At 36.0% G+C, this 26242-nt stretch overlaps 2 protein-coding genes across 10 annotated transcripts in view; both read left to right on the top strand.

The window, feature by feature from the left end:
• The window catches only part of SCN1A (sodium channel, voltage gated, type I alpha subunit), a 101423-nt gene extending 91298 nt beyond the window's left edge, over window positions 1-10125 (top strand). For all 8 annotated transcript variants that reach the window (XM_014954269.1, XM_014954276.1, XM_014954271.1 and 5 more), the window contains 5 exons: window positions 3763-3816; window positions 4160-4297; window positions 5786-5890; window positions 6251-6521; window positions 6860-10125. In XM_014954269.1, coding sequence (XP_014809755.1) covers window positions 3763-3816; window positions 4160-4297; window positions 5786-5890; window positions 6251-6521; window positions 6860-8028 — 1737 coding nt within the window. In that variant the 3' untranslated portion in view covers window positions 8029-10125. The remainder of the gene's footprint in view (window positions 1-3762; window positions 3817-4159; window positions 4298-5785; window positions 5891-6250; window positions 6522-6859) is intronic.
• A 2117-nt stretch (window positions 10126-12242) lies between these two features.
• The window catches only part of TTC21B (tetratricopeptide repeat domain 21B), a 38022-nt gene continuing 24022 nt past the window's right edge, over window positions 12243-26242 (top strand). The window contains exons 1-12 of one of the 2 annotated variants that reach the window (XM_014954260.1): window positions 12243-12364; window positions 12569-12698; window positions 13942-14052; window positions 15334-15500; window positions 17444-17566; window positions 19526-19683; window positions 20082-20166; window positions 21700-21798; window positions 22410-22602; window positions 23611-23708; window positions 24225-24425; window positions 25850-25979. In XM_014954260.1, the coding sequence (XP_014809746.1) occupies window positions 12344-12364; window positions 12569-12698; window positions 13942-14052; window positions 15334-15500; window positions 17444-17566; window positions 19526-19683; window positions 20082-20166; window positions 21700-21798; window positions 22410-22602; window positions 23611-23708; window positions 24225-24425; window positions 25850-25979 (1516 nt within the window). In that variant the 5' untranslated portion in view covers window positions 12243-12343. Of the gene's footprint in view, window positions 12365-12568; window positions 12699-13941; window positions 14053-15333; window positions 15501-17443; window positions 17567-19525; window positions 19684-20081; window positions 20167-21699; window positions 21799-22409; window positions 22603-23610; window positions 23709-24224; window positions 24426-25849; window positions 25980-26242 lie in introns of those variants that run through there. The other variant, XM_014954261.1, reaches the window with a different exon arrangement.

Genomic DNA, 26242 nt, shown 5'->3' with positions numbered 1-26242 from the left:
AAATTCTTACATAAATTGGCGTGTAAAGATTCATATAAGTACACATTCTGTTTAAGAAGTTTTTTCTTCTATGATCCAGCATACCTCATGTTGGTCTATGTGGATCTGCAAACTTATTTTTTCATTTCTTGGTCTGATTTTGTTTGAGTATTTCTCTGTCCCTAAAGAAAAGCATGAAAGCAGAGACAGATTGCTGGAGAAATTCCTTTCACAATTTTCATGCATCAGTGAGTGAAGAGGAGGAGGTTGGTGTACACAAAGAGATGTGGCCACTGCCCTGCTAATTTATTGCCTTATGCCTTTTTAATTTGAACTTAGAGTTTGGATTCTTTGGTAAGTAAATCTCCCATTGGCCTGCTTTTATTGCTGCTGGAAAGCGTATATCCTGCCTACCAGGATAAAACGTAGCAAACCAGTAGGTCTCAAAGCACAATGTTATATCATTCTGCTGTTACTAATGTAAATAAGAAAACACATCTTGTGAAGTGTAGGGTGAAAAATGCAGAAGCAGAATTCTAGAGCTATAAGATTAGAGTGGCTTCGAAGTTCCAGCAGGTTAGTATTTTAAAAGCAAGATGATGTTGGATGTCCAAAAGGGAATGTGAATATTCCTGGTGGTTATTTCTGGTAAAGAAATGAAGTCACGAAACTCCAGCATTATATATAACTTCATTAGAAATTATTCCTCAAGAAAAAAAGTCTACATACTTTTAATATAAAGTAAATTGGGCATTTTTGATTTGTTGGTTTTTCTAACTACATTTCAATCCGCATTTGAATATCTTTCAAATTCCCTTGGTGAAAAAAACCATTTGGAATAGATGCTGATTTCAGTTACACTGCTGTAGTCTTTGAAATCAATGAATTACTCCTGATTCAGTGTCACTGAGAATATACAATATATTTTTGTATTTGAATATACAAAAAAAGAAGCCAAGAAATTGATCTCTTAGGCATATTTCTGGGTTATTTTCTATTCAATATGCACAAATACCCAAATAATACCTTATTTCTGTTAAAGAAAATGTATTGCGGATAAATTTAGGCTGAAGCTTCTACTGAATGCAGTAGAAATAACACTCCCTCACTAAATGTGATGTCTTGACACTGAAACTCCAGTTCTTTTATTTGCTATTGTTCAAACAGCACATTTAAAAATTACAAGTTCTCCTGCTGAAGTGATGCTTCTGCTTTGGGAATTAAGAATCCATTTTCTCACAGCTAAGTTCTCAACTAGTGTAAATGGTTTTGCATAATGATAATTATATTCACTGATTCTTACTGAACTTAATGAAGGGTTTAGAATAAAAAAATAACATGATGAGGGAGCATATTGTATTATTTAAATGACTCAATTTTAACTAGGTTTTGGGATTGGTTTTTTTCTTCATTTCTTCAATAACAGTAGTATCTTATGGTTTTGTAAAACTCATTGTGGAAAATACTCATTTTACTTTAGATATTTTGAACTGCAAGATACTAATTTGTTATATTTATATTTTCCACCCCCATACTCTCTTCAAGTTGCCTTTTTAATAATAATGATAAGCACACAAAAGCTCAGTTCTTCAGAGCTTTTTCCTAGCGCTAGCCAAAATGTACAGTCTGTTTCTAATGGAGTACTTTACTGCTGATGGTGAAGCTTAATATTTTAAAATTAGTCTATTTTTTTCCATTCACTCTAGTTAGTCTAGGCTACACCAATAAATTTAAAAAACCCAATAATTCCACTTTGCCTGGAGGATGATGTACAAGGATCATCATGTGTCTGAATCTGAGGCAACAGCACACCCTTTGCAGAAGAGCCACTCCATCATTTGCATCATCTTTCTGAAGTAAAAGGACGCCCATTATTTGTATTTCATCTTTCAGGTTGAAGTGCTTATTTCAACCTAAGTTTTGACATTCCGAAAAATGCAAATAATGTATCAAGACAGAAACAAAAGTAGCGCCTGTAAGAAGTGAAGCAAACATCCTGCCCAATTTAGACCTTGTAAGATCTCAGCTGAGTCCAGGTTTGGTTACCACTTCAAGAGATGAATCTAGTGGAAGAGAGCTCATAGGAAAATAATGAGAATGATCAGAGTTCTGGAACACAAGATCTACATGGAAAGATTGAAGGAACAGTGATCCCAGCCTAAAGAAGAAAGGCAGCAATAATCAGTTTGCAAATAAGTAAAAGTTTCTGCACAAGGGATGATTAGTACTCTCTTATCCAGATATATAATGATTGTGACAAGTGACAGTCTTAAATGGCAACAGAAGGATTTAGATATCAGGAAACACTAAAGACAAGTTCTGGAATAAATATTTTTTATGCGGTTGTGGAATGTCTGTCATTAAAGTCTTTGAGAACAGGTTAAACATATATTAGGAACTGCATAAATAAAGCTGATCCTACCTCTCCTAATCCCTTGCAGTCCCAATATTCCACAAGTACTTTGCATTCTTCAGCTGAGACCTGTACTTGCTTCAGATTTATTCTTGAATTATCAGTCCTCTGATACTGCTCTTTGATTTCACCATCATACTGTAAGTTGCCTGAATATCATATTTACTGTATCAGCCTCAAGATGTGAAAGTTGTTGCATATGGGATTTGTATCTCAGGATAATTATGCTCCTTTTAGTATTTCACTATTTCGGAAGTGTAAGGGACCTCTTTTCCTTGGAGAAAATAATTCCTTCTCATTTTAAGTTCACTTCAGGATGGTGCCAATTGCTTTGTATGTTGCATAAGCAAAGCCTTTTTGAAACCTCCACTAGAAACGAAACCTCGAGATGATGGAGATGCAGCAATAACCATGGAAGAAGAGTGTTCCATTCCTGACTTGTTTCTGCGATTGGTCTCTATGGCAAGGAATACGAAGGAACCAATGATCTGCAGCCTTGTTTAGCAAAATCATAATAGGGATCAAATGACAGAGAATTTTCTTACTTCTTTGTTTTATTCTGGGCACAACTGAATTAAAACCTGAGTAATTTCAGCTTGGAGATGTTGCCTAGTCAAAAGAGAACTAATTGCTACAACAGAGAAAATGTACTTTCTGTTTTGAACACTCAGATGAAGCAATCTACACCTCACTGTCAAATATAAAAAATTAGATTTTGGGGAGAGAAAATAGCTGTAAAAGTTCATTAAAAGCTGTCATCTATGAGGCATATTAAATCTTCAGTGCACATAAAATACGTCCTCTTCTTACTAGTTTATATCAGAACATATCTGAGGGATCTAGCCTCTGTGAAACACAATACAATGTCTTTAAAGTGCAAATAGAATTACTAAATCAGGTAGAGTGTTTCAAACTAGAGATAATTCAAAGTTCTCATTGATAGGAGAATACCCTTTCTGAGCTGATCAAACTTTTGCTTCCCTTGGGTTGCCACCTTTCGGACTGATCTGAGAGAGGGACTACACCTCAGTCTTCATTGGTGGCAACTCAGTTACACGAGGCTGTACAGAGCCTTTGCAGTTGATGTGATTTGATGAACATTTAGTCCACTAAAACGACACTACATTCTATCATTTGTGATAATTAGAAATAAGTTAATTATGCTTACTGCTTAAAATGTTCATATAGAGACAAAATAGGGGGATACACAGCAGTGTACCCGATAAGCAGCCATGAAGAAAGCTAAAAGACAAAATTATCTAGCAATTTCATGTTATGCTAATTATCCCTGGTGCTTTACTCAGTTGCTGGAAATAATGATATGAATTGTCTTCAAGCTCTATGCTTAAACAGGTGTGTACTGTTTACAGGCTACATTTAAAGGCTGGATGGATATTATGTATGCAGCAATTGACTCAAGAGATGTAAGTACTGCCAATATTTTAAATTACCTTTTCTGTTTGAGGTCTGTCTATCAACAAGTGTGTATTTATATGTCTTCCAAAAGCAATTCACATCCATACAATAGAATGAAACAAAGTTAAATTAACTAATATGAACTTCTGCTGTAACAAATTGTGGAAAACTGGATGCAAACTGCCAGATGCTGTCAGTAATTGATGGAATGGGCAAAATGCATCGATATAAGTGACAGGAGTATTGTCCAAACACAAAATATTAAGTACATATTGCCCAAGGTTGCTGCTTGTTCAGTTGAATTTTTCCCATGAAATCTTAGGAATGATATTACACATTTTTTTTCCTTAGGTATTACAGCAACCCAAGTATGAAGACAACCTGTACATGTATTTGTACTTTGTCATCTTTATCATTTTTGGGTCTTTTTTCACCCTGAACCTGTTCATTGGTGTCATTATTGATAACTTCAATCAGCAAAAAAAGAAGATAAGTATTTTTTCATTTCTCTTCTAAAGATATTCTAAAATACTGAATTTTTGCAGGTGAAATGCACACCCAAGGTTTGTTTAAAATTGAAAAAGCTGAGGTATATTCAGATATAAGATCTTACCAATATGTAATATGCATTAATGTCATAACATTTTACATTGTAGTGAATGGGACAACCCCTTCTGTTTCCAGTGTCCAGTTTAGTCTTATGTGGGTAATTTGCTTTTCCACGTCTAAACTTCATGAAATCTTCTTACATAATCAACCCCCTGATTTAGGCCTCTGTGTTAAAGGACTCATAATTTCTTTTTTTTTTTTTTTTTCTGCTTGATTTGTAGTGATTTTATCAGCACATAAAAATAACTAACTGCTTATGAAAAGCAAAGCATTATTTTCCAGCTACTACAGATGCTGTTTTAATGATCCAGAGTATTCAAGTTCTATTTTGTGACACATAACAATCTGTACAGAGCAGGAGTGGTTTGTAACTACCTCAGGGCTTCTTTTTTAGTGTTTCATAGTGCAGATGTAGATAATCTCAGTGGTAGAGATGGTCTGAGTATCAGATGCTCATGCCTGTCCAGTGCATGCATTCCCATGTCTTCAAGCTTCCCAAACACTCGTCCACAAAGGGCTGCATCCAGTCTTACGAGTTCATAGACATTCCTGGAATTAGATGTCTGCAAGTATCCTTTATACAGGAAAACTTATTTCAAGAGGTATGTGGAGTCTCATGGGTTTTCATTCAAGCTGCCTCTACAAGAAAGACACTATGGGCAGTCAATTTTGGTTAGGTTGCCATGAAAGACCCATAATTTTCTCTTTATCTTTACTGTCCGACTCCAAAGGCCAGTTCTGGCTTTTGCTAATCAGAACTTCATTGAACATGGAAGTTAATCAAGATAAAATAATTAAGAGAGAGCATTTTGCTGTTAACAGTATCAGGAGTGCTTTGATCTTCAGCTCAGTTTCTCCAAAGTCTGATAAACCACATCTTCTTGAAAACCTTTCAGAGTTTGAGTCCCAATGCTAATGTTGGGATTGCTAAACTAGAGACACCTAAAGCACTAACTTACTCATGCACTGAAAACCTGAGTTTGTCTGCTTCCTTTGTTTCACTAAAATCACAGTTCAGAGGTGACAGTACTGAAGCAGCCCAGAAGATTTGAGCTTATCTCAGGTGCTGTTTACTGTACCTCTTCCTATAAAAGATAAGAGGTACTGAAAAGGATTTCTTGCGGTTCAAGGAAAATAACTGTAGAAAAACGCTGCATTACTGTTTTTTTGTGAGATGCAGGACTGGATGTCCAGACAACTTCTGGACTGAATGCCGCACTGCAGACAGCTGCATTGATAGCTGTGAGATTTTTCCCAATTCGGTCTTGATGTTGATGAAATAAAAAAATAAATCAAATTTCTCTGTAAGAGTTTTTTCAACACTGCATATAAATGTGATTATAACCAATTTTGATTTCGTGTTTTTACTTTGGAGGTCAAGACATATTTATGACAGAAGAGCAGAAGAAATACTACAATGCAATGAAAAAGCTGGGATCCAAAAAACCACAAAAACCTATACCAAGACCAGGGGTAAAATTATTTATAATACATCAGACAAATAGCTATTTATGAACAGCTCATTTTTTATTGATATAGAGAGAACTCGTCCCGTCTGAAGATTATCATTAACTAGTGTACCAGTCAGCAAAAATGTAAACACAGTAAATACAACCATTTTTCCCTTGCAACCGTTTTATGTGTACAAACGATGAAGGGTGAACTAAGCTGTTCTATTCACTTTATTTTGACTGCTCTACTTAAGATCACTAGTTAAATTTGTATTGAAGTCTTATAGGCCTAACTGCATGTATTTTTATTCTTTCTTCTAACAGGAAGACAAAAAACAATTACAGTTTGTTTTGGATATTTCTTTTTTTCTTTTCTCCTCAGAACAAATTCCAAGGCATGGTCTTTGATTTTGTGACACAGCAAGTCTTTGACATCAGCATCATGATTCTTATTTGTCTTAACATGGTGACCATGATGGTAGAAACTGATGACCAGAGTAAAGAAATGGAAAATATTTTATACTGGATAAACCTGGTGTTCATTGTCCTTTTTACTGGAGAATGTGTCCTCAAATTAATTTCACTTCGCCATTACTATTTCACTATAGGCTGGAACATTTTTGATTTTGTGGTTGTCATTCTCTCAATAGTAGGTAAGTCTTGTTTATTAAACTAAAAATAGAGTAAAATGATTACAAGGGGAACTTTTACTCAAATAGAACTATATGATTAGCCTTTGCCATTTCAAGGTTTACAATTAAGTCGAGGAACTTTTCATTTTATCTAATAATTTATCTAATCATACTATCAAACTGTTCTAATAATTCAAAACATACTGTATCTGCAAATACTATGTATAACCGGTATAAGAGAATCTACAGAATATCTTTAATTGCTACATAGAACCACCAATTTTAAAACTATTCTTCTAAATTTCTACTATGATATGGATTGTGTTAATGTGTCTTGGTTTTATTTTTTTCTTTTTTAGGTATGTTCTTAGCCGAGATGATTGAGAAATATTTTGTCTCCCCCACGCTATTCCGAGTGATCCGACTCGCCAGAATCGGTCGAATCCTGCGTCTCATTAAAGGCGCCAAGGGAATCCGCACTCTGCTTTTTGCTTTGATGATGTCTCTTCCTGCTTTGTTCAACATTGGTCTGCTGCTCTTCCTGGTCATGTTTATCTATGCCATCTTTGGCATGTCCAACTTTGCCTACGTTAAGAGGGAAGCTGGGATTGATGACATGTTCAACTTTGAAACGTTTGGCAACAGCATGATCTGCCTCTTTCAAATCACCACATCTGCTGGCTGGGATGGTTTGCTGGCCCCAATTCTTAACAGTGGGGAGCCAGACTGTGACCCTAACAAAGCTCATCCGGGGAGCTCTGTGAAAGGCGACTGTGGCAACCCTTCTGTTGGGATTTTCTTCTTTGTCAGCTACATTATCATATCATTTCTGGTAGTGGTGAACATGTACATTGCTGTGATTTTGGAGAATTTTGGTGTTGCTACTGAAGAAAGTGCTGAACCCTTGAGCGAGGATGACTTTGAGATGTTCTACGAAGTCTGGGAGAAGTTTGATCCCGATGCAACACAATTCATGGAATTTGAGAAATTGTCTGATTTTGCAGCAGCACTTGAGCCTCCTCTTCATCTACCCAAACCAAACAAAGTCCAGCTTATTGCAATGGATCTGCCCATGGTAAGCGGCGACAGAATTCACTGCCTTGACATCTTGTTTGCTTTCACAAAGCGTGTTTTGGGGGAAAGTGGGGAGATGGACGCCCTCAGAATACAGATGGAAGATCGGTTTATGGCATCCAATCCTTCAAAAGCTTCCTATGAACCAATTACAACCACATTAAAAAGAAAACAGGAGGAAGTATCTGCTGTCATTATTCAACGGGCTTATAGGCGTCACCTTTTAAAACGAACAGTAAAACAAGCTTCCTTTATCTATAACAAAAACAAAACGGAAGGAGGGGCTGGTCAGGGTATGAAAGATGAAATCCTTATTGACAAGTTAAATGAAAACTCCTTTACAGAGAAAACTGATATAACTGCATCAACAGCAGTTTGTCCACCTTCTTATGATCACGTAACAAGGCCAGACAAAAAAAAGCATGAAAAGGAAGATAAAGGAGGTCAGAAATAAAAGCAAATAGCAAGCAAAATCATCTATGTGCAAAATAGTTCTAGCCTGTAAAGATCACGTGTTTGTGTCAACAGGACTCCTGCTGGAGGTCTATGCCAAACTGACAATTTTTACAAATATACTGTACATTAAAGGTCAGTGCCTATTAAAAGACAGTGACCCCTTGTCAGCGACTGTGACTGTGACTGTGATACGGGGAAACAACCTTGACAGGAGGTTACTGTTCTCACTACCAGCTGACACTGCTGAAGAGGAGAGAAAAAATGGCTACTCAGACTGTAGGGACCAGTTAAAGGGGTGCAAATGAAGTATTTGTGTGTTTAGCATAAAACAATACAGTAACTGTATCCACTGTTTGCATTTCAACTGCCACATACATCATATTTTTACAAAATCTGTGTTGGTGGATTCATCTTATTTTTATTCATATGTTGTTTATTATATGTGACTATTTTTGTAAATGGGGCTTCTGTTGGGGAAGGGGATTAAGTACAACTTTACAGGTACAAGGGCCAGGTGTTCTATTATACAACTAATATACACACGGAAATGATTTGCATGAAGGCATGTTGCACTTATAGATCATGCATGAAAATAACATTAAGTCACAAAGAACAACAGATTTTTTTAGCACAGTGTTTCTGGAAAGGAGTAACAGATTTTGAGGTGCTTAATTAATGTATTCATGTTGTATCATGTCCTAACAAGTCTTGGTATGCCTGTAAAGTCCCCTATAACTCACAAGAACAGTAAAAATTGATTATTTTTTGCACAGACCATTAAGTTTTAGAGAGTGCGAACTTCCTTCTAGGCCTGGAGTCACAGATTTTGTCTTCGTCAAATGTCTTTCTGCATACAAATACTAAATGAATCTGCCTCAGCCCGCCAAATTGATCAAAAAGATCCCTTTATAGAGTTGTTCTGCTTTATCCTGCAGTATTGTTTAGCCATCTTCAGCTCTCAGTAAGGTTGATGTTGTTGTACACATTAATGAAAAGCCCTCTGTTCTGTAAATAGTAATTTTTAACCTGTGGTGCATGTTTGAGCAAACAGATAATGACCTAAGCACATTTATTGCATCAAATATGTACCACAATAAGTGTAGTGTGCAAGCGTTCAGCAGGTAAAATTACGTATTATCTACCATTATAGATAGTTTGGATGCTATCGATGCATGTTTATATTGCCTATGCTGCTCTTCCTTTGAATGTCCAGGATTCTTAAATATGGGAAGCCATACATCAGAGCTAAGTGAAATAAACTACTCAACAAGACCTCATTCCTCCATACCATTAAGCAATATTTTGCAGCTACTTAGGAGCTTATTTGTTTTACATTTTTTAATTTTCAGTGGAAAGCATATAGTGTATATCGAAACTGTACAGATGTTGAAAACTACTAAACCTGTTGAAAATAAGGTTAGAATTTTATAAGCAAATATAAATACTGTAAAAATCATTTTGTTTTATTTTTCAGCATTATGTACATAAAACGAGAACTGAATTTTATCTTCAGGTTAGTGTCATACCATTTTTCTTACTTTCTGTCCATAGCACTTTTTCACAGAAGAACTCCAGAGAACAAGATATAACTAAGAGAATGGATAGCTGTAGGTTCTTATTTTTTACAATATTTGCAAACATGTCAATATTTTTTGCAAAATGAGTTCATAATTTGCTTCTAAAAAATCTAAGTTTTTTTGCAGTTGGGACATGGTGTAAGTTCAAACTGAATGTCTAAGCAGTGCCTGCATCATAAGTTTTCAGATACAACCTTTCTTTCACAGAATCCTTAATCTTTTCTCATCTTTACTCACAATTTTTTTTTTGATTCATGCTGCAGTAGAACCATTCTAAATATTATCTTGGGTCCACAATATTTTTTCACAAAGAGAAAGTAGCAAAATTGTATAATCCAACACATCAGGACATTTTATGTTTCTTACACAGGAAAATTAAATATAGATTACTTTTATTAAAATTATTGACTAATACTGTATTAGTGAACTGCATGCAGGAAAATGCTACTATTACCCTAACTGATGCTAAACAACATTATTAATGCGCCAAAATAATAAAGATTACATTTTTTATTGTATGTTCCTTTTGTCTTCTTATCTTACATTTATATTAAAAGGGTATGCTTCTAAAAGCAGAGGATGAAAGAATACTGAAACCTGTTACAGCCAGCTATACTGTTCTCCCACGTGAGCAAATCCTTGGGACTTGCTTGTTAGCCACTGACTAGGGATTTCTAGTTCAATGCATGTTAGACACTGAGCATGATCATCTTGCACGTATCCATGGTATTGCCCTGAGGAACTTCATGAGTTCACGCAGCAGCTCCAGGCGGTGGGGTAACCAACCGCCAAATGCCAGAGCTGTCCTGAGGGTGTCCCAGGAGGCTCGGGGCATTTACAGGAACGAGAACTGAGCATTCAGGACTTTACAAAGAGAAAGTGAGGACTGAAAATAGTACCAGATGCATCAAATCGCCCAACTTGGTTTATAAGCACCAGTTTATTCTTGCTATTCACAAATAGGCTACAGAACATCTCGCGTTCAAGTGCATTTCTGAAAAAGGTGAATCAGCATTGGAGTGAGTAACCATTGGTCTTTTCCTCAGGAATTTTTAAGAACCTCTCTGGAAGCACTATGTTCCTAGAAGCTATCATTTGTGGATACTGGTATGGAAAAATGCAAATGCAGCTGGAAAGCGTGCCTGTCAGTTATTCCTTACCAATTGCTTCAGTGAATTTCTGAAAATGTTCGTTTATATGCTTGCATAATTTTATATTGCATTCCTCTACAACTTATATTGAAGACGCTCATCAGTGAATACTGAACTTAGTGTAGAACCAGTTTATGAGCAATTGTAATCTCTATGCCTGCTCAGTTGCTAATGCAGGAATAAAATTTCATAGCACTTTCCCTGAAGTTCATCACAAATCTTTCGAGGAGGAAAATATTTCTCCTTCAAATCATTCTGAAATGCATAATGAAAAAGATTTTTAAAACCTTCCATAGAAAAGTGTAAGTATCAAAATAAAAAGATAAGTGCTTTCAGATTAATATGCAAACAAAATACGTCTTAAAAGGTTATCCTAAAAAGTATGTAAATTACGCAAAACCTGACAGGAATATTAGACTGCTTCAAAAATAAGGTAATAAACTGAGTATTTCTTGATACTCTATATAGAGCTTTGTAAACTTTTGCCTTTCTCGAGGAAATAGTTTTGAGATAAATGAGAACTATGCCACTGTAACTGCACATCACAGGTCACGGCCATGCAAAAATACTTGTTTCTCATATCCATTTTAGGTTTTCAATGCTACAGAAGCTGGAACGTTACTTCAGAACAAGTAGAGCACCACTTAAACATAATAGAAAATTTTGAGGATCATCTTGGCCATCAAGGACAACTAGATCTGCTTTACACACCACTTCAGCCCCTTCCTGACACGGAGGATGTGGAATAGTGCCCCGTGTGATGCACTCATTAGGAAAGCTCACTCTGAGCGCTCTCCTCTAGAAGAATCACCTTCACCTGCTAATGCAGCAGAAGGTGGGTTTGCCTCCTTGTACTAAATGGCAGTATTGATGGTTTTCATGTTGGACGGGCAGCGCAGCCGCTCTAAAGGAACGTTATTCACCAGCGGCTGGTTGGGTCCGGTGTTTAGGAACCACAACCAGGAATGCTTTCGCCTCCAGGGGAAAACCTGAACTGTACTAGTCTTCGCAACTCTGTAATTCCCTAGGAGGAAACAAAAAGAAAGAAAATTATATAAAAAAAGAAAAAGAACTTTCTGTATTTGCTTTTCCCCATTGCCATTTAATTTCCTCTGGGAAGCTTCGCACACCTCGAAGCGCTCAGTATTAAGATACATGATGAAATATATGGAATGTGGGCCACTTAGCCGTATGTCCAACCAAAAAACCCCAAGAAAATAAATAAATTCTCAAAGCTTTTTATTCAGCATTCAGGTTGTGAGGCACTAACCCCTGGAAGGGCTCCTGAGGGAGCCCCAGCCGCCCCCCCCTCACCGCTGCACCCGGCACCGCCCTCCCGCCTCTCACCCAATGGTACGGGGTCTCCGGGCTGGGTGGTCCCGCCCTCATCTCCCGAGAGCCCAATAGGCTGCCAGCGACGTTCCGGCGTTTTCCATGAGTTTTTCTTCCCCTGTCTCTCCCGCCTCCTTTCCCTTCGAGCCAATGGGAGTGGGCGCTCCTGCAAGCCAGCCAATAGCAGCGTACGGCTAGGCACGCTTCCTCGCCCTTCCGGAGAGCCCTTCCTCAGCGGCGCTGGGTAGTAACCATGGACGCTGAGGTGCAACAGGTGGGCGCCGCCGCCGGGCGCCCTCACACCCCGGTCCTCTCCGCGGGCGTGGGGCCGCGCAGGGGCTGGGGCCGCAGGAGGGGGGCGGCAGAGCCTGGGGCAGGAGGGCGAACGGCCAGGCGGGGCCGCTGCGGGTCGGGGGGGGCCTCCTGCCGTGCCGGGTGAGGCGTTCGCGCGGGTGACCGGAGGCCGCCTCTCCCGCAGGCCCTGCTCAATTATTACTGCCAAGAAGGCTACTTCCACCACGTCCGGGCGGCGGCGGATGAGGCGCTGGGGCGGCTGGGCAGCGATCCGGTGTTCCTTTTCTACCGGGCGTACGGCGCCCTGAGGGCAGGTAACGTGGGGCTGGGGGTTGGGTTGTGTCCTGTCCCTCCGCCCCCCTTCCAAAAGGCCCAGCATGCGGCGTTCAGTCTGCTGCTTGAAAATAAATGGGTGTTACGGAGGCTGAACGTTCCCGTGTTGAGAGGATCACTGGTGTCTCGTGATCTGTCTCATACGGACACGCGGGGTTGGAGTGAAACTGATCTGAAGTGAGAAATGAGTGTCTATTTCTTTCCTTGTTTGTTTGTTTTTGTTTTTAAATGGTTACATGAACGTGGGTCAGGTAAACGTTGGAGTGAAACTGATCTGAAGTGAGAAATGAGTATCTCTTTATTTGTTTCCTTGTTTGTTTGGTTGGTTTTGTTTTTAAATGGTTACATGAACGTGGGTCAGGTAAACGTTAGAGTGAAACTGATCTGAAGTGAGAAATGAGTGTCTATTTCTTTCCTTGTTTGTTTTTGTTTTTAAATGGTTACATGAACGTGGGTCAGGTAAACGGGTTCCTTGGAAGGAGTTTGAGCCGTATCCAAATGCCCATTGCATTTTGTCACAAAGGTAAATTTGTTTGTTCCAGCAGGTATTTCTCGCCTTTAATGCAGCTGTATCTAACTTTGTTATATATATCTGCTGCAGAGGGGCTAAGAGTTCATACCTATTGTGGTGATCATTGTGTACATTAAACTGTTTTAAGAAGTTTCTTTAGCTAAATCCATATTTCAAGGATGTTGCAGAATAACAACGGAATAATAAGTAACCCAAAGTGGGGGAGGGTTGTGGCAGGGGGCTAGGAAGGATTGAAAAGATTTTGAGGTGGTGTATCTGTTCCCAAACTCCCTGACTTTTTTGTTTGGTTTTTTTTTTGTCTGTTTTACTTTCCTATGTATCAAGATGTCTCTTCTATTGATATTCAAAAGATTCACACAAACAAGGCAAAAATCCTGGCTATATATAGAAACAGTGCCCTGTTTAAAACAAATAATAAACACTGTTTTCATCTTTATGGAGTTGGCAGAACTAGCACATAACTCCTTTTAAGTTTTCAGCATTGAGTTGCTTTTTTCTTTCTTGTGTCTGTCTGAAAGACTTGCACAAACAAGTGAAAATGGGTATGTGAATAATAAAGGAAGTTATGAATAAATTGTTATCAAAAACAGAAGAAAAAATTGAGGGAAAAATTTAAGTCGGGTTGAGGTTCTGATGCTGATGTACTTTGTCTTGAAAAATGTTATAGCCTGTTCTGTACTTGTTTTCACTAGGTGACATCCAAGAGAGTATTCGACAGTTGGAATCAATTAAAAACAAGCAGGAGGTGTCACTTTGTACAATGATGGCTCTGATTTATGCCCATAAAAAGAGCCCTAATCCAGGTATACTCATTACGAGAAAACTGCTTTATGCTTTAAACACCTGTGTGTGAAGATCTGAGACTTGTAGACTAAGTCTGCCTAATTTAAAAAGGTATACTCTAGCTTTGCATTTGACATGGTATCTGGTACTGAATTGAGTGACATTTGTCAAGATTGTAAACGAAAATATCAAAACACAAAACTGTGAATAGTAAGACTGGATGTTAAAATAAAACACTAAAAAAAAAATATCATGTGATTTATATACCATGATGAAAAATCTTTTATGGAAGAAAAAATTGAATAAAGCTTCTTGTGATTGTTGTTCTGTCTTGTCTGATGTCAGTACTTTTGAGCAGAACTGCAATTTAAGAAGTCATTAAAGCCACGCTATTTCTGTCTTTCAAGTTACCCTGACTTTACAAATAGAGAAAATAACTTTGTGAATGTTGGTATTCCTTTCTCCAACTAAAAACTGGGGTTATTTTGCTAAGTATGATATTCTCAAAAACATATTTGCTTTATCGGGTAAACAGGGTTGTCGTTAAACTCTTGCCCTTGTATCTTCCAGACTGTGCAGATCTATAAGTGTTACTGAGGGTTTTGTTTAGCAGTATGGTATGAAACAGCTCTGACTCATGACATCACTCTTATTTGAGTCCCTGAGCATTAATAGTGTAGGGCAGTAAAATTAGCATGCATTTCAAGGCTGTCTGAGGAAGTCATGGCAATAAGAGTCAGATACTTCGTTTTAATGGCTCCTAAAAAAGGAGCAGAAATGAATGTGGGTAAAAGAAAAATATTTGGCAGTAAGTCACACACACCAAAGGAAATGTCTGTATTGGGTTAACTTGGTGAGAGCAACTGACAATAACAATGAGGATGGAAGAAAATGAGCTTTAGTGTTAAGAAACTCATCATGTTTTCCAGGGATTCTGGAGCTAAATCATCCTGTGTTCAGTATTTTAGGGCTACGCTACAGTTTACTGTTTAATTATCTGGCAGACACTGGTATAAACGTGAACCTTATTGTCAGATTTCCATTTATCTGACAGAAGTCTCAGCTATGAATCTAAGGTTTAACAAACAGCAGGGTTCTTGCACAATGACCATGTTGAAGGGAGCCTTCTTCTATCTTTTATGCCTGTATCCAATTAATATTTTAAATTGGGAGGATCGCCTGTGCATTTATCAATATGCAATACAGAGAACAATATTTGTTTTGGAAGCCTTTGGCTTATGTGTTCCTCTTGTGAAATTTTGAGATGCTATCAAAAAAAGCTCTGAACAAAACCTTTTCAGATCGAGATGCTATTCTAGAGTTGGATGCAAAAATGAAGGAGCAACGTAAAGCAGCAGGACAGCAGGCTCTCTACTTCGCTGGCTTATTTTTGTGGCATCTTGGTCGTGAGGACAAAGCCCGTGAATATGTTGATAGAATGATCAAAATTTCTGGTGGTGGTAAAGAGGTAACTTCTTTTTTCTATGTAAAATAGTAGTAGGACCATGTATCCTACAAAGGTAGACTTACTGCACCAATGCTATTTGGAGGTTTCCTTTAACTGTTTTCTAATACTTTCTTAATGTCATTAGTTCATTTGACAGTAGAATTCCCATAATTAATTTTTTTGCCCACTAAGTATTCATTGTCACTTGAGAAATGAGAGGTCTGCATTGACAGATGAAAATAATACGTAGTTATGCCAATTTTGCTGCTTTGATACTGAGCATTATAATTCCTAGCAAAAACTAAATGTGGTAGCCTCACTAGAGGGAGACACCTGTTTTGAATCTGAAGATTCAAAAATACCCAGAGTATTGGGCATTTAAATTTTCAGCAGTTGTTAAAGGCAAAATTTGCATGGGGTTTTACTGAATGTAATTTATTTTAAAATCTGTTTAGGTGTTGTATGTAATAATATCTTCCGCGCTTATATACTGACATCAAAATTGACTAGCATCTTTAATCTTTAAAGAGGTTTGTGAAAACTTACTGTGTTATTTTTTTAAAGGAGATATCAGCTTTAATGCAAGAATTAAAACAAAAGTAACATTTTTTTGTTGTTGTTGTCAGACATCTTCAAGGCAGAGCTGTTACTTGAATGCATAATTGTTCTATTATGACATTAGTATTAAACATAAATGTTTCTGGATTGTTCCTCTGTGTGGTTCAGTACGTTGCTCAATTTGTAATCTACAGTTTTATGGTTTATATGATATTACATGGGTTAGCAATCTGCAACTATTCTAAATAAACATTACTTAAATTACAGAAATTAATGTCTTAGCTTTTGAACTATGACTGATTATAAATTAAAATTGGTAGTTATTTTACTGGCTAATTTTTCCTAATTAAGCAATAATTAAGGATATAATAAAGCATTAATATATTATTTTCTGAAAGACTAAGGATATGCCTTTTTGGTAAACTAGCAATATTTATTACCTTGCTTATTGAAACCATAGTAGTTGGTTTTTGTTGCTTGTTTTTGTTTTTAAGAGACACTATTTGGGAATGTTGCTTAGTAGGAAACATTTCCAGCTGAAGTATTTAATGGATTGGAAATAATTATTTATTTTTTTTTTTACAGAGGGATATGCCCATATATAAAAATGTACATTAGCATTTAAATATATAGAAAACAAATAGTTTTCCTTTTTCTGGGTTCACTTATATTTATCCCGTTTCCTAATTCAACAATACGAAGTTACATGTGCTTTAGACATTTGGGAGGTGTTTAGGGGTGCTTAAACTTAGTGAAATATGATTTTCTTAGTATAGGCAGTTTGTTTTGATAAGATACTTTATGTACTCCTAATAGAGTTGTAAAATACTTTCAGTTTTTTTTAGAATGCCTAAGTATATGAATTTCAGCCAGTTTCTTTTTGCATAAGAAATCATGTCCCTGATGGTTAGCAATTACAAAATATACCTCTCTTACTTACCTTTGACTTTTAAATGCAAGTTCTAAGTAATGTATTTTTTTATATTACTGTTGAGGATTTGGGAAATGTCAGATCTTTGCCCTTCACACATAGGGTTTTCTTTTTAATCAGACAGTAGAAAAAAAAAAAAACAAACAGCACCCTGTATGTTTCTCAGTGTCTTATATAAACAAAATCTTAAGAAAATATACTGTGGAAATGTTTGCAATCCTATGCCATCAGTTCTGCGAAGTTATGTTCTGTCTGTTATATTACTTCAGTGCCATTTGATTAATTTCATGCTGGAATGAATTACTAATATTTTAGGTTGTGCTGTAGACTGGTTATTATTTCAAATACATATTTTTAATAGTTAAATAATTGAAGTCCTACTTTATTTTTAGGTTATTTCTACTTATTACTGTGTCTAGTGAACTATTTTAACTACCTAGTTAGCAAAGAATTCCAATTTATATTTTGTTTACAGGGGTTGATTTTGAAAGCATGGCTTGATCTCACCTGTGGGAAAGAAACTCACATTAAAAAAGCTGTGAAATACTTTGATGAAGCACTGCAGGAAGGCAATGATGTGTTTGCTCTGCTTGGTAAAGTAAGTTTGCTTCATGATTTTAATGCTTCCTAAATGTCATGTTAGTCTTGTAGAGTGATTAGAGAGAGATGCTGAGAAGAGTTGTCTATGACAAGTGAGCTTATCCAGAAAGTAGAAATATAGCACAGTCATGCCGGTTTTGTTCAGAGGAGAAGGCTTGGTTTTAGCAGAAATTTAAGTTTTAATTGATTTATGGTTTGGTTTTTTTAAAGGAATATAGAAAAGTTCTCACAGAAATTTATTACTAGCACAATAAGAATATACTGACAGTTCTGTTCCCTGTGGTAGACAGCCCATTTAAAATAGTTTGTAGTTAATTTTAACAGATAGTGGAGGTTTGTAAGACTTTTCACTTCGTCGCTTAAGACAAACGGGCATACCTGGGTTGCAGTAATGTTACACCGTGTCTGTTACCCTATACTAATTATGAATTTCTGGGGTGTTTTTCTATTATTACATTTCTCTAGTATAAAATATTGCTGCAGTGGGATAGCGTTTCACTAAATAGAATTTCCACCTTTTTTTTTTTTGATGGACTGGAGCTGGTAATTATTTCTTAGTGCATATCCGTATTTATTTTCGGTATGTTAAAATTTTGTGGGGTTTGTTTTTATTTTGACACACTTGAAAGAAAATTACCAGATAACACTTTAGAGTCCGTTGGACACCAGCATAAAAAAATAAAAGTATAGATTAAATGAAATTAATTTAAATGTATATTGAGGTTATGATTTTACTATATACACAAGGAAAACTGTTCTGATTCCTGTATTTACATGTAAGAAATGAATTTTCAGATCACCTGAAAATGTAAAACTATGTGTGATTTCTTCCTTTTTGTGTGAGATGCCTGTCCACATCACAGAATTGCTGTGTGCCGCAGCAAAAAGAAAAAATAGTTAAACACTGTAGTGTGATTGTCTGTCAACATTGTTAACACTCTTTAAATCATTGCCAGTCTGTTTCAAGTGTTTGCTTTGATTACATTTCATTAAGGGAGTGGCATGAATTGTTTTCTTTACACATTTTTTGTTTCGGAGTATACTACTTGTTTATATCACAGACATTGCTACTTATTTATAAAATGTTTTTTAATATGTCAAAGCTAAATGCAGAAAAGAATTGTTCAATGAAAGTAAGACTAAAGTTCAGGAGAGTGTGCACAGTAGTTGAGAGTTGCACAGACTGTTGTGTTCAATTACCAGTATATCTTAAATTTGGTTACTGCAGTTAGATTTTAGACAGACAATTATCTTGCTATGGCTTAAGAAATTAAATCTCAGAAACTGCTATGTTTGCACCATTTCTAGTTCAAAAATATGAAATAAAATGACATCCACATAGGCACCTGGATTATGGTAAATAAAATCAGAGCAATATAGAGGATTTAAGTCCTAAATTGATTTCTACTCAAATTCATTTACAACTATGATACTTGATACTTCTGCAGTACTTATGTATTTAAAGTGCTCTGTAAGTTGCTTTACAATTAAAAAAAAAAAAGTTAATTCTGGCAACAACTGCAGTGACCTGCTGAGTGTGGGTTTTTAAGTGGTACATATCTCAGGGCTTGAAAAAATTTTTAAATCTGTGGGTTATGATCAATATCCTAAAATTGTGAGATTATTTATACAAAGTTATTTGAAACCTAGTAAGACATTTTTACTCCTTGGTTACATTTCTCTGTCTTTTGCTTGCTTGTGACTGAACAATAACTTGTAATCACCAAACTGCAGTTACCTTTGTGATAGAGTGCTTACTACACACCAGGTTTTACATGTCATCTTTTGCTATTTGATGCAGTATCTCTGGTTGTGGCTATTGCTGAAGTAAAATTATTGCTTAAAGATTTTTCTCTTACTAGCTTTTTTTGCCTGGTTTCTATACGAAAGAACTTGTGGATCTTCTCACCTGTATGAGTGTACAGGCTTTTGATGTGACTTCTCTTCCTTCCATTAGGCACAGTATTTTGAGGTCCGACAGAATTATTCAGGAGCTCTGGAAACCGTGAACCAGATAATTGCAAACTTTCCAAACTTCCTTCCCGCTTTCATAAAGAAAATGAAGCTACAACTGGCCTTGCAGGACTGGGAGCAGGCAGTTGAAACGGCACACAGGTTGAGTATGAAGCAGCACATCACTAATTATGTTCTTGCCATGTTTACACTGCAAGACACGTCAAAACAAAAGTAGATAGGTTTCCATTACTTTTTAATGAATTCGAGTGTTAAATCAGGGTGGGGTTTTTTTTAAATTAATAACACAAATTAGTTTGTATTTGAACCCGGCCTTCCAATTCTGTGAGGGCACTGCATCAATACCTGAATTCATTTTGGATGGAGGAGGACCTTTTTTGACATATGCATAAAGAAACAAAGCTGTGCTTTCAGTTGAGAGCTATGACTTAAAGTGACTGTGCAGTACAAGTTATTTTATTCACCTTTTAGAATAAACCAGATGATTGAGCAAAGGTTTTGTTTTGGTTTCTTTACGTTTACCTTTTGTTTGGTTTTAGACTATTGCAGAAAGATGCCCTCAATTTAGAAGCCATAAGAATGGAGGCCCTGCATTATCTGTGCAGGGAAGGAAACATCTCTGAGGTGAGCCTTCTAAGTAGCAGACTGTTGAACAAAACATAGCCTTTGTAGGGACTAGATCCCACATGCACCATCTTCTTTGTCTTATCCTCGTAAACTTTGTCTCTTCCTGTGCTACAGCACTTATCTATGATATATTTGTCTATTCTAACTCAAATGGCTGTTTTAGTTTATTGTTGGGGTGTTTTCTGGATGCTAAGGGAAACATAATTTTTACTTTACCCAGAGAACAGGAATCAAGCCCAGAAGTCTCCTTAACTGCCTCTGGACAGTTAACTGAATCATGTTGATCCAAATCATCAAAGTAATCTTTTATAGTTTAAATGCTCTTTTCATAAATTTTGAAGATAGTGTAAGCCTTCCATTAATTTTAAGTATTTTATTAATTGAAGTAAGGGAAATATTGAGGTCTTGTAGTGATAAATTTTTGAAGGGGGTCATAGTCACGTAACGACAGTCTGCGAACATTATATTTTAGAACCTGTGCTTTGTTCCTTTTTATTTTTTTTGACAATTTACTGGGTTTTTTTAGCTCTAAGAATTCTCTTTTCCTTCTACTCCCAAGATCCTTTTCTGCACAGGGATATATGCATGTATTTTATATCTATATGGTGCTTGTGCCATTTTTCAGGAAATTTTAAAATACATTATCTAGATTGTCACAAAAAATCATTAAATATTTGTTTATATCTTCTCGTTATGTAAAGATGCTGGTATAATTTAAGTGGAGACTTAGCAAAAAAAGTAAAGTGTTTTAAGTGTTTTGTATGGTTTTTTTTAAGTTCTAGAGGAAAATGTAGTTTAGGTTATTATTATTATTAATTGCAAACATTATTATTAATTGCAAAGAACTGTTTAGTCATTAGTGTATTTATAATCAAATTGAAGTCTTATGCACAATTGTAGGAAATATGGAGAAACAGTGATAATTGCAGACTCCAATTCAGTAAAGCTGTCCAGGAATGAAACTTGCTAGACTCTGGGGTAAAAAGTCACATGGGACTAAGACTTCTGTCTAGGAAAAAAAATTAAGAACTGATGAAATTTATCTATTATTCAGTGTCTACATGTAAAATCATATTTAAAAACCCACCGTGTATCTTATTCTTGTAACTCCAGAAATATCTAAAGTACATTAGGGTATTTGAGAAACTGTGATGTTAAATGTCTGAGCATCGAAGTGTTTTGGTTTTGAGCATATATGTCTGTATCGCAGTGAAACTGGAGCAAGATCCACAGATCAGGGATTCCTCAGACTATCTTGCTTTATGGGACGCTTCTTTTCGATCAGATTCGACTCAAGTCTTCCACTCTTTTTTTTTTAGACACATGATCAACTTCATTGTCAATTTACTATTCCAGAGTATTTTTCTAGGAATTCCAAAATAAATCTAACTCCTAGCCCTGATAACTTCTGAGTTTTAATTTCAAGATATTATTGCATAGTAAAATTGACTAGTTCCTCGTGAAAATTGTTAATTGTCCTAGTCTGTTAATTCTTTCTATTACTTATTATATTATTCCTGTGTCTCCAAGGCATCAGCAAGACTGGGAGACCTAATTAAGGCATTGGACAAATTAGAACCACGTAATGCGCAGCTCTTCTATAAAATGGCTTTAGCTTTCAGTAGAACAGTGAGTATGGTTTTTGTTTGGGGTTTGTGGTTTGTTTTTTTCTTAAGCAGCGTACAACTATCTGTATGTCCTGGGGTTTATTTTACTTTCTGGTGGACAGATGTTAGATGTCTACTAAAAAGTAGAAGATTGCTGACAATTGAAATTACCTTGTGTATCCTTTGGTAACTACATTTATTTAAAGTTTTACGTTCAGTATGAATTACAATATGTAAGCATACCAAAAATGTTTTCACTGCTTGCTTTTAAATGAGAAACAGATTTCCAATGAAAAGATACTCAAATGTCCACGAACCATATTGTTAATGTAGCAAAGTGACAAGGTTAATCACATAGACATGAAACTGGAGGTTTCTTTTAATCTTTGTATTTATCAGATTAGTTTTAAGGAAGCATTTTAAGCAACTATCAACTCTTCCTTATTGTATGGTGTTGTATATTTATGTTTGAATCCAGCACATGTTAATGTCGCAATTTTTATAGAGTTACTACAGATTATATTAGTTAGAGGTGTTATTGTCTAGACCCTACAGAAATACTCAGTGTGTTTTTCCTAAGTGAATTTGAAAAATAAGAAAAACTTAAGATTTAAAGATTATTCTTACCATTAGTGTGGTCGAAACCAACTCATCCTTCAACATACGCAAACCTTAGTTGAAAGAGCATCTGACTTGGCATCTGACAATGCAGAATTTGCTACAGAACTTGGCTACCAAATGATTTTACAAGGGAAAGTGAAAGAAGCTTTAAAATGGTACAAGACTGCTATGACACTTGATGAAACAAGTGTTTCTGCACTAACTGGTAAGGTCTTATACTTTCTTTGGGTTTTTCCTTTGTCTTAAGACAGAGATGATGCTTTTTTGATTGTCTTCCTACTACTGCTACTAGGAGAATCTAGAACTATTAGAACAGGATTATTGGGCAGTTAATGTTATGCTGTCTTCCCTGTAGCAACAGTTTCTCCTCACTAGATATACCTTTTGGGTTTCCTTTTGAAAAGAGAAACTGTTCTCCTTTGAATTAGAACTCTCAGAGTAATGGCAAGATGTGACTGTATTTTATTTTTTTAATTATTATTTTATTTCTGTAGTGCCTGGTAACTCCTAGGTGCTAGAGAAATAAAAAATTCAAGGACAGTTGAACAAGTTGTCCGTGCCTATATGTGTGTCTAAATTAGATTGAAAAAAATAATCAAGTCAAAATATCTATACTTTTGATGTACATGTTACATTCTTTGAGAAAAAATAAACATTGCTTTTGGTAAAGTCCAATAGCTGTCAAGAAAATAGAGACTAAATATGGTATACTTGAATCACAGATCTTCCCCTGCATTTTTTTCTCCTTGACTGTGCTATTGCCTTCTAATCTGAAACTTCAAACAGTGTGAAGAGTTTAAGGGGTAGGAATGGTTTGTGTGCGTGTTTTGGGGGTTTTTGTGTTTGTGTGTTTTGTTGGTTTTTTTTAATTTAATTTTGCTTGTACTTGTTCTGAATTTAGAAGCCAGACTGTTTTTTCTACTTAGTCTAGAACCAGTTGAATTCACTGTTTTAAACTTTGAAATATAAGGGACGAGATCTTTCCATGAAACTGCTTTATGGCATTGTGTGTATTAATGTATCAACCGTGCATCAACTATCCTAAGTATTTTTAAGTATGTAAAATCTGTATTACCGTAAGTCTCGATCTATTTGTTCTTCTTGTATCCACACTTTATGAAGAGGTTGAGGAGAGAAAAGATTAATTTAGAAAACAAAGCATGTGCTTGACTAGGAAGACAAATCTGCAATAAAATGCTTAAATATGTTACAGGTATTATCCGTTGTCAGCTTATACAAGGACAATTAGAAGATGCAGAGCAGCAATTGGAGTTCCTTAATGAAATTCAACACTCCATTGGGAAATCTGGGGTAGGGGATATCTTCCTTCATTAATCCTTTGATCACAATCTGAATTGTGATCTACTGGCTACTTCATGTTCTATATTTCAGTCACTTGAGCAGAAGATTCGTAATGGAGTACCATTAAATTGAAATTTCAGTTTTTCTTCCTATTAACCTAAGTTAATGTGTTGCCTGACTTTGCAATGTAAGGCTGTTTGCTTGCAGAGCAAAAACATCATTGCCTTCCTGCAGTGCTTCATCTCTGAATATAAGTTTGAAATGTCAGGAAGGGAGGGATATTAATTACTTTCAGGATTTTGCGCTCAGGAAAATGTAGAGCTTCTTGCACAAATTAAAGGAAAGCATTGATGTAATAATCATCAACGTCACGTACAGTGAACATACTAAATACCTTACAGTATCCCTAAATATAAAGAAGAAATGGCTAACGGTATTAATTATTTAGCATTGTGTCACTAACAAGTGAATGTATCTGGAGTATGGAGAATGCTTTATTTCTTCTTTTTTTTTTTTTTTCTGCAGGAATTATCTTTCTTGCGTGCAGTCCTAGCTATGAAAAAACATAAGAGACAAGAAGAAGTTCTTTCCTTATTGAATGATGTTCTGGATACTCACTTTTCATCTTTGCATGGTTTTCCTCTTGGTGTGGAATATTTTGAGAAACTAAACCCTGACTTCTTGCTAGAAATCATTAGGGAATATCTTAATTTTTGCCCAGCACAGGTAAGCAGCTGTAGATCACGTCTGTCTGAAATTATTCTTGGATTTAATGTTGAGATCAGTTAATCACGAAGCAAAAGTTAGAAAATTTTCCCTCTTAAAATGTGAATTTAAGTAACAGTGTGTTTCTTTGGTGTGTTGGTAAAAATCAGTGGAATACCACTTTTTTATATGATTACTAATCCCAAAGAAAAATCTCACTTGGATGGCTGATTTTCTGTGGCTGGATTTGTTTGTGCTAGTTTTAGCAACAAAGGCATGTAGAACTTAATAAATTGAATGGGGATCTGACATCTCTAAAGCAGAAGAAACACATTTAAAGTTTCTTTAAAAAGCATCTTCCTTAAATAGATTATTCATCTGAAATAGCTGGGAGACGACTCTGTTATTAGCAGATTTCTAGTCTAATTATAGAACCTTCCCATAAATATTTGTTTATGTACAGTTTTAAAATCTAACAGGCAAACAAGTAGTTTTCCATTGTTATGATCCATCCTACCATCTATAACAAAATGGTAATGGTTGAAAGTCTAAAACATCGGTAGTGATGACAATTTCATGTCATGGATGGAGAAAAATAAGAAGTGTCACTCTGTGAGGCAGTGTCTTGTCTGAAGATATCCTTGGGGTATATTCCAGGAGTACTTAATGGTGATAATGGTTTTTAATTTGGAATGAAAACTGTTTTTCATGTCCATAGAATGATTTGTAAAAGAAAATATAGGCTTTTCCTGAAGTTTCATTATCTCTTTTTTGCAAAGAGGAGTTTGTGGTATTAGAAAGTGAGGAGTTTCAGCAGGCAGTGGAGGTTTCCAGTTTGATAGTGGAGGATTGCAGCTTCCCCAGGACATGGAGTCCTCTGGTAATGTTAGCTGTGAACAGAAGGATCTTTAGATGGTCTTTTCCTTTCTTATATGTAACAGTTAGCAACTATCTAAAGTAACAGAGGGAAATGAACAACACTTCTGATAATAAGGAACTAAAATGTGCTACACTGTACTAGCAGTTTACATGGAAGTAGCTATTTCTCAGCTTTGTTGAGAAATAATTTATTGCTGGTGGTAGGGATATGTTCTGTGGTGTGGAACAAGGGCAGAAGGGACGGGACCAGAACCCTTTCTGCTGCCAAATATTTATGGTCTGACTCTTCAGCTTATGTCAGATTTGAGGTGTTTTCTCATCCTTGAAGTCCATGAGGGTGTCTTGTGTTCCTGCTGATATGAAGAAGTTGCCCACTTAAATTTAAAACATATTTATACATTTCTTCACGATGACAGCTTTTAGATTTTTGGGCTGAAGAAAATAACAATGCTTTGCTATTGCTCATTTGAGTTTAAAGTCAAGTTCAGACTTAAAATGAAATGAAACTCTAAAACCTGTGAACTGCAGTGGTGCTTTTTGGTTTTGTTTTTATCTTTTACTCCTAGCCTGCAAGTCCTGGGCAGTCTCCTTCCCCACTTCTCAAGCACTGTGCTTCTGTTCTTGAAACTGTGGTAAAAACTGTGCCTGGTCTTCAACAAGCTATCTTTTTAAGTGCAAAAGTAAAATACTTGTCAGGTAAATGTTACATGAATGCTAGCTATCCACTTCTTTACTTTCTTTAATATAAAAAATTAATTTCATACTTTTAAATCATAATGAACATTTTTCTTTCACTGCACAACATTAATTACAGCTAAGTGAAGAACATTTGCACTGCCTTTTTTGTGATTTGTTTGAGCGTATTTTAATTGTACAGACACATAAATATGGTATTTTTTTATCTATTGCTTCAAAAAAAAAAATATCACTGAATGATTTACAGATGAAGCACTGGGGAA

The sequence above is a fragment of the Calidris pugnax genome, unplaced genomic scaffold, assembly GCF_001431845.1.
Source record: "Calidris pugnax isolate Ruff unplaced genomic scaffold, ASM143184v1 scaffold103, whole genome shotgun sequence".
Taxonomy (NCBI): Eukaryota; Metazoa; Chordata; class Aves; order Charadriiformes; family Scolopacidae; genus Calidris; species Calidris pugnax.
This window is presented reverse-complemented; position numbering and strand designations above follow the sequence as displayed.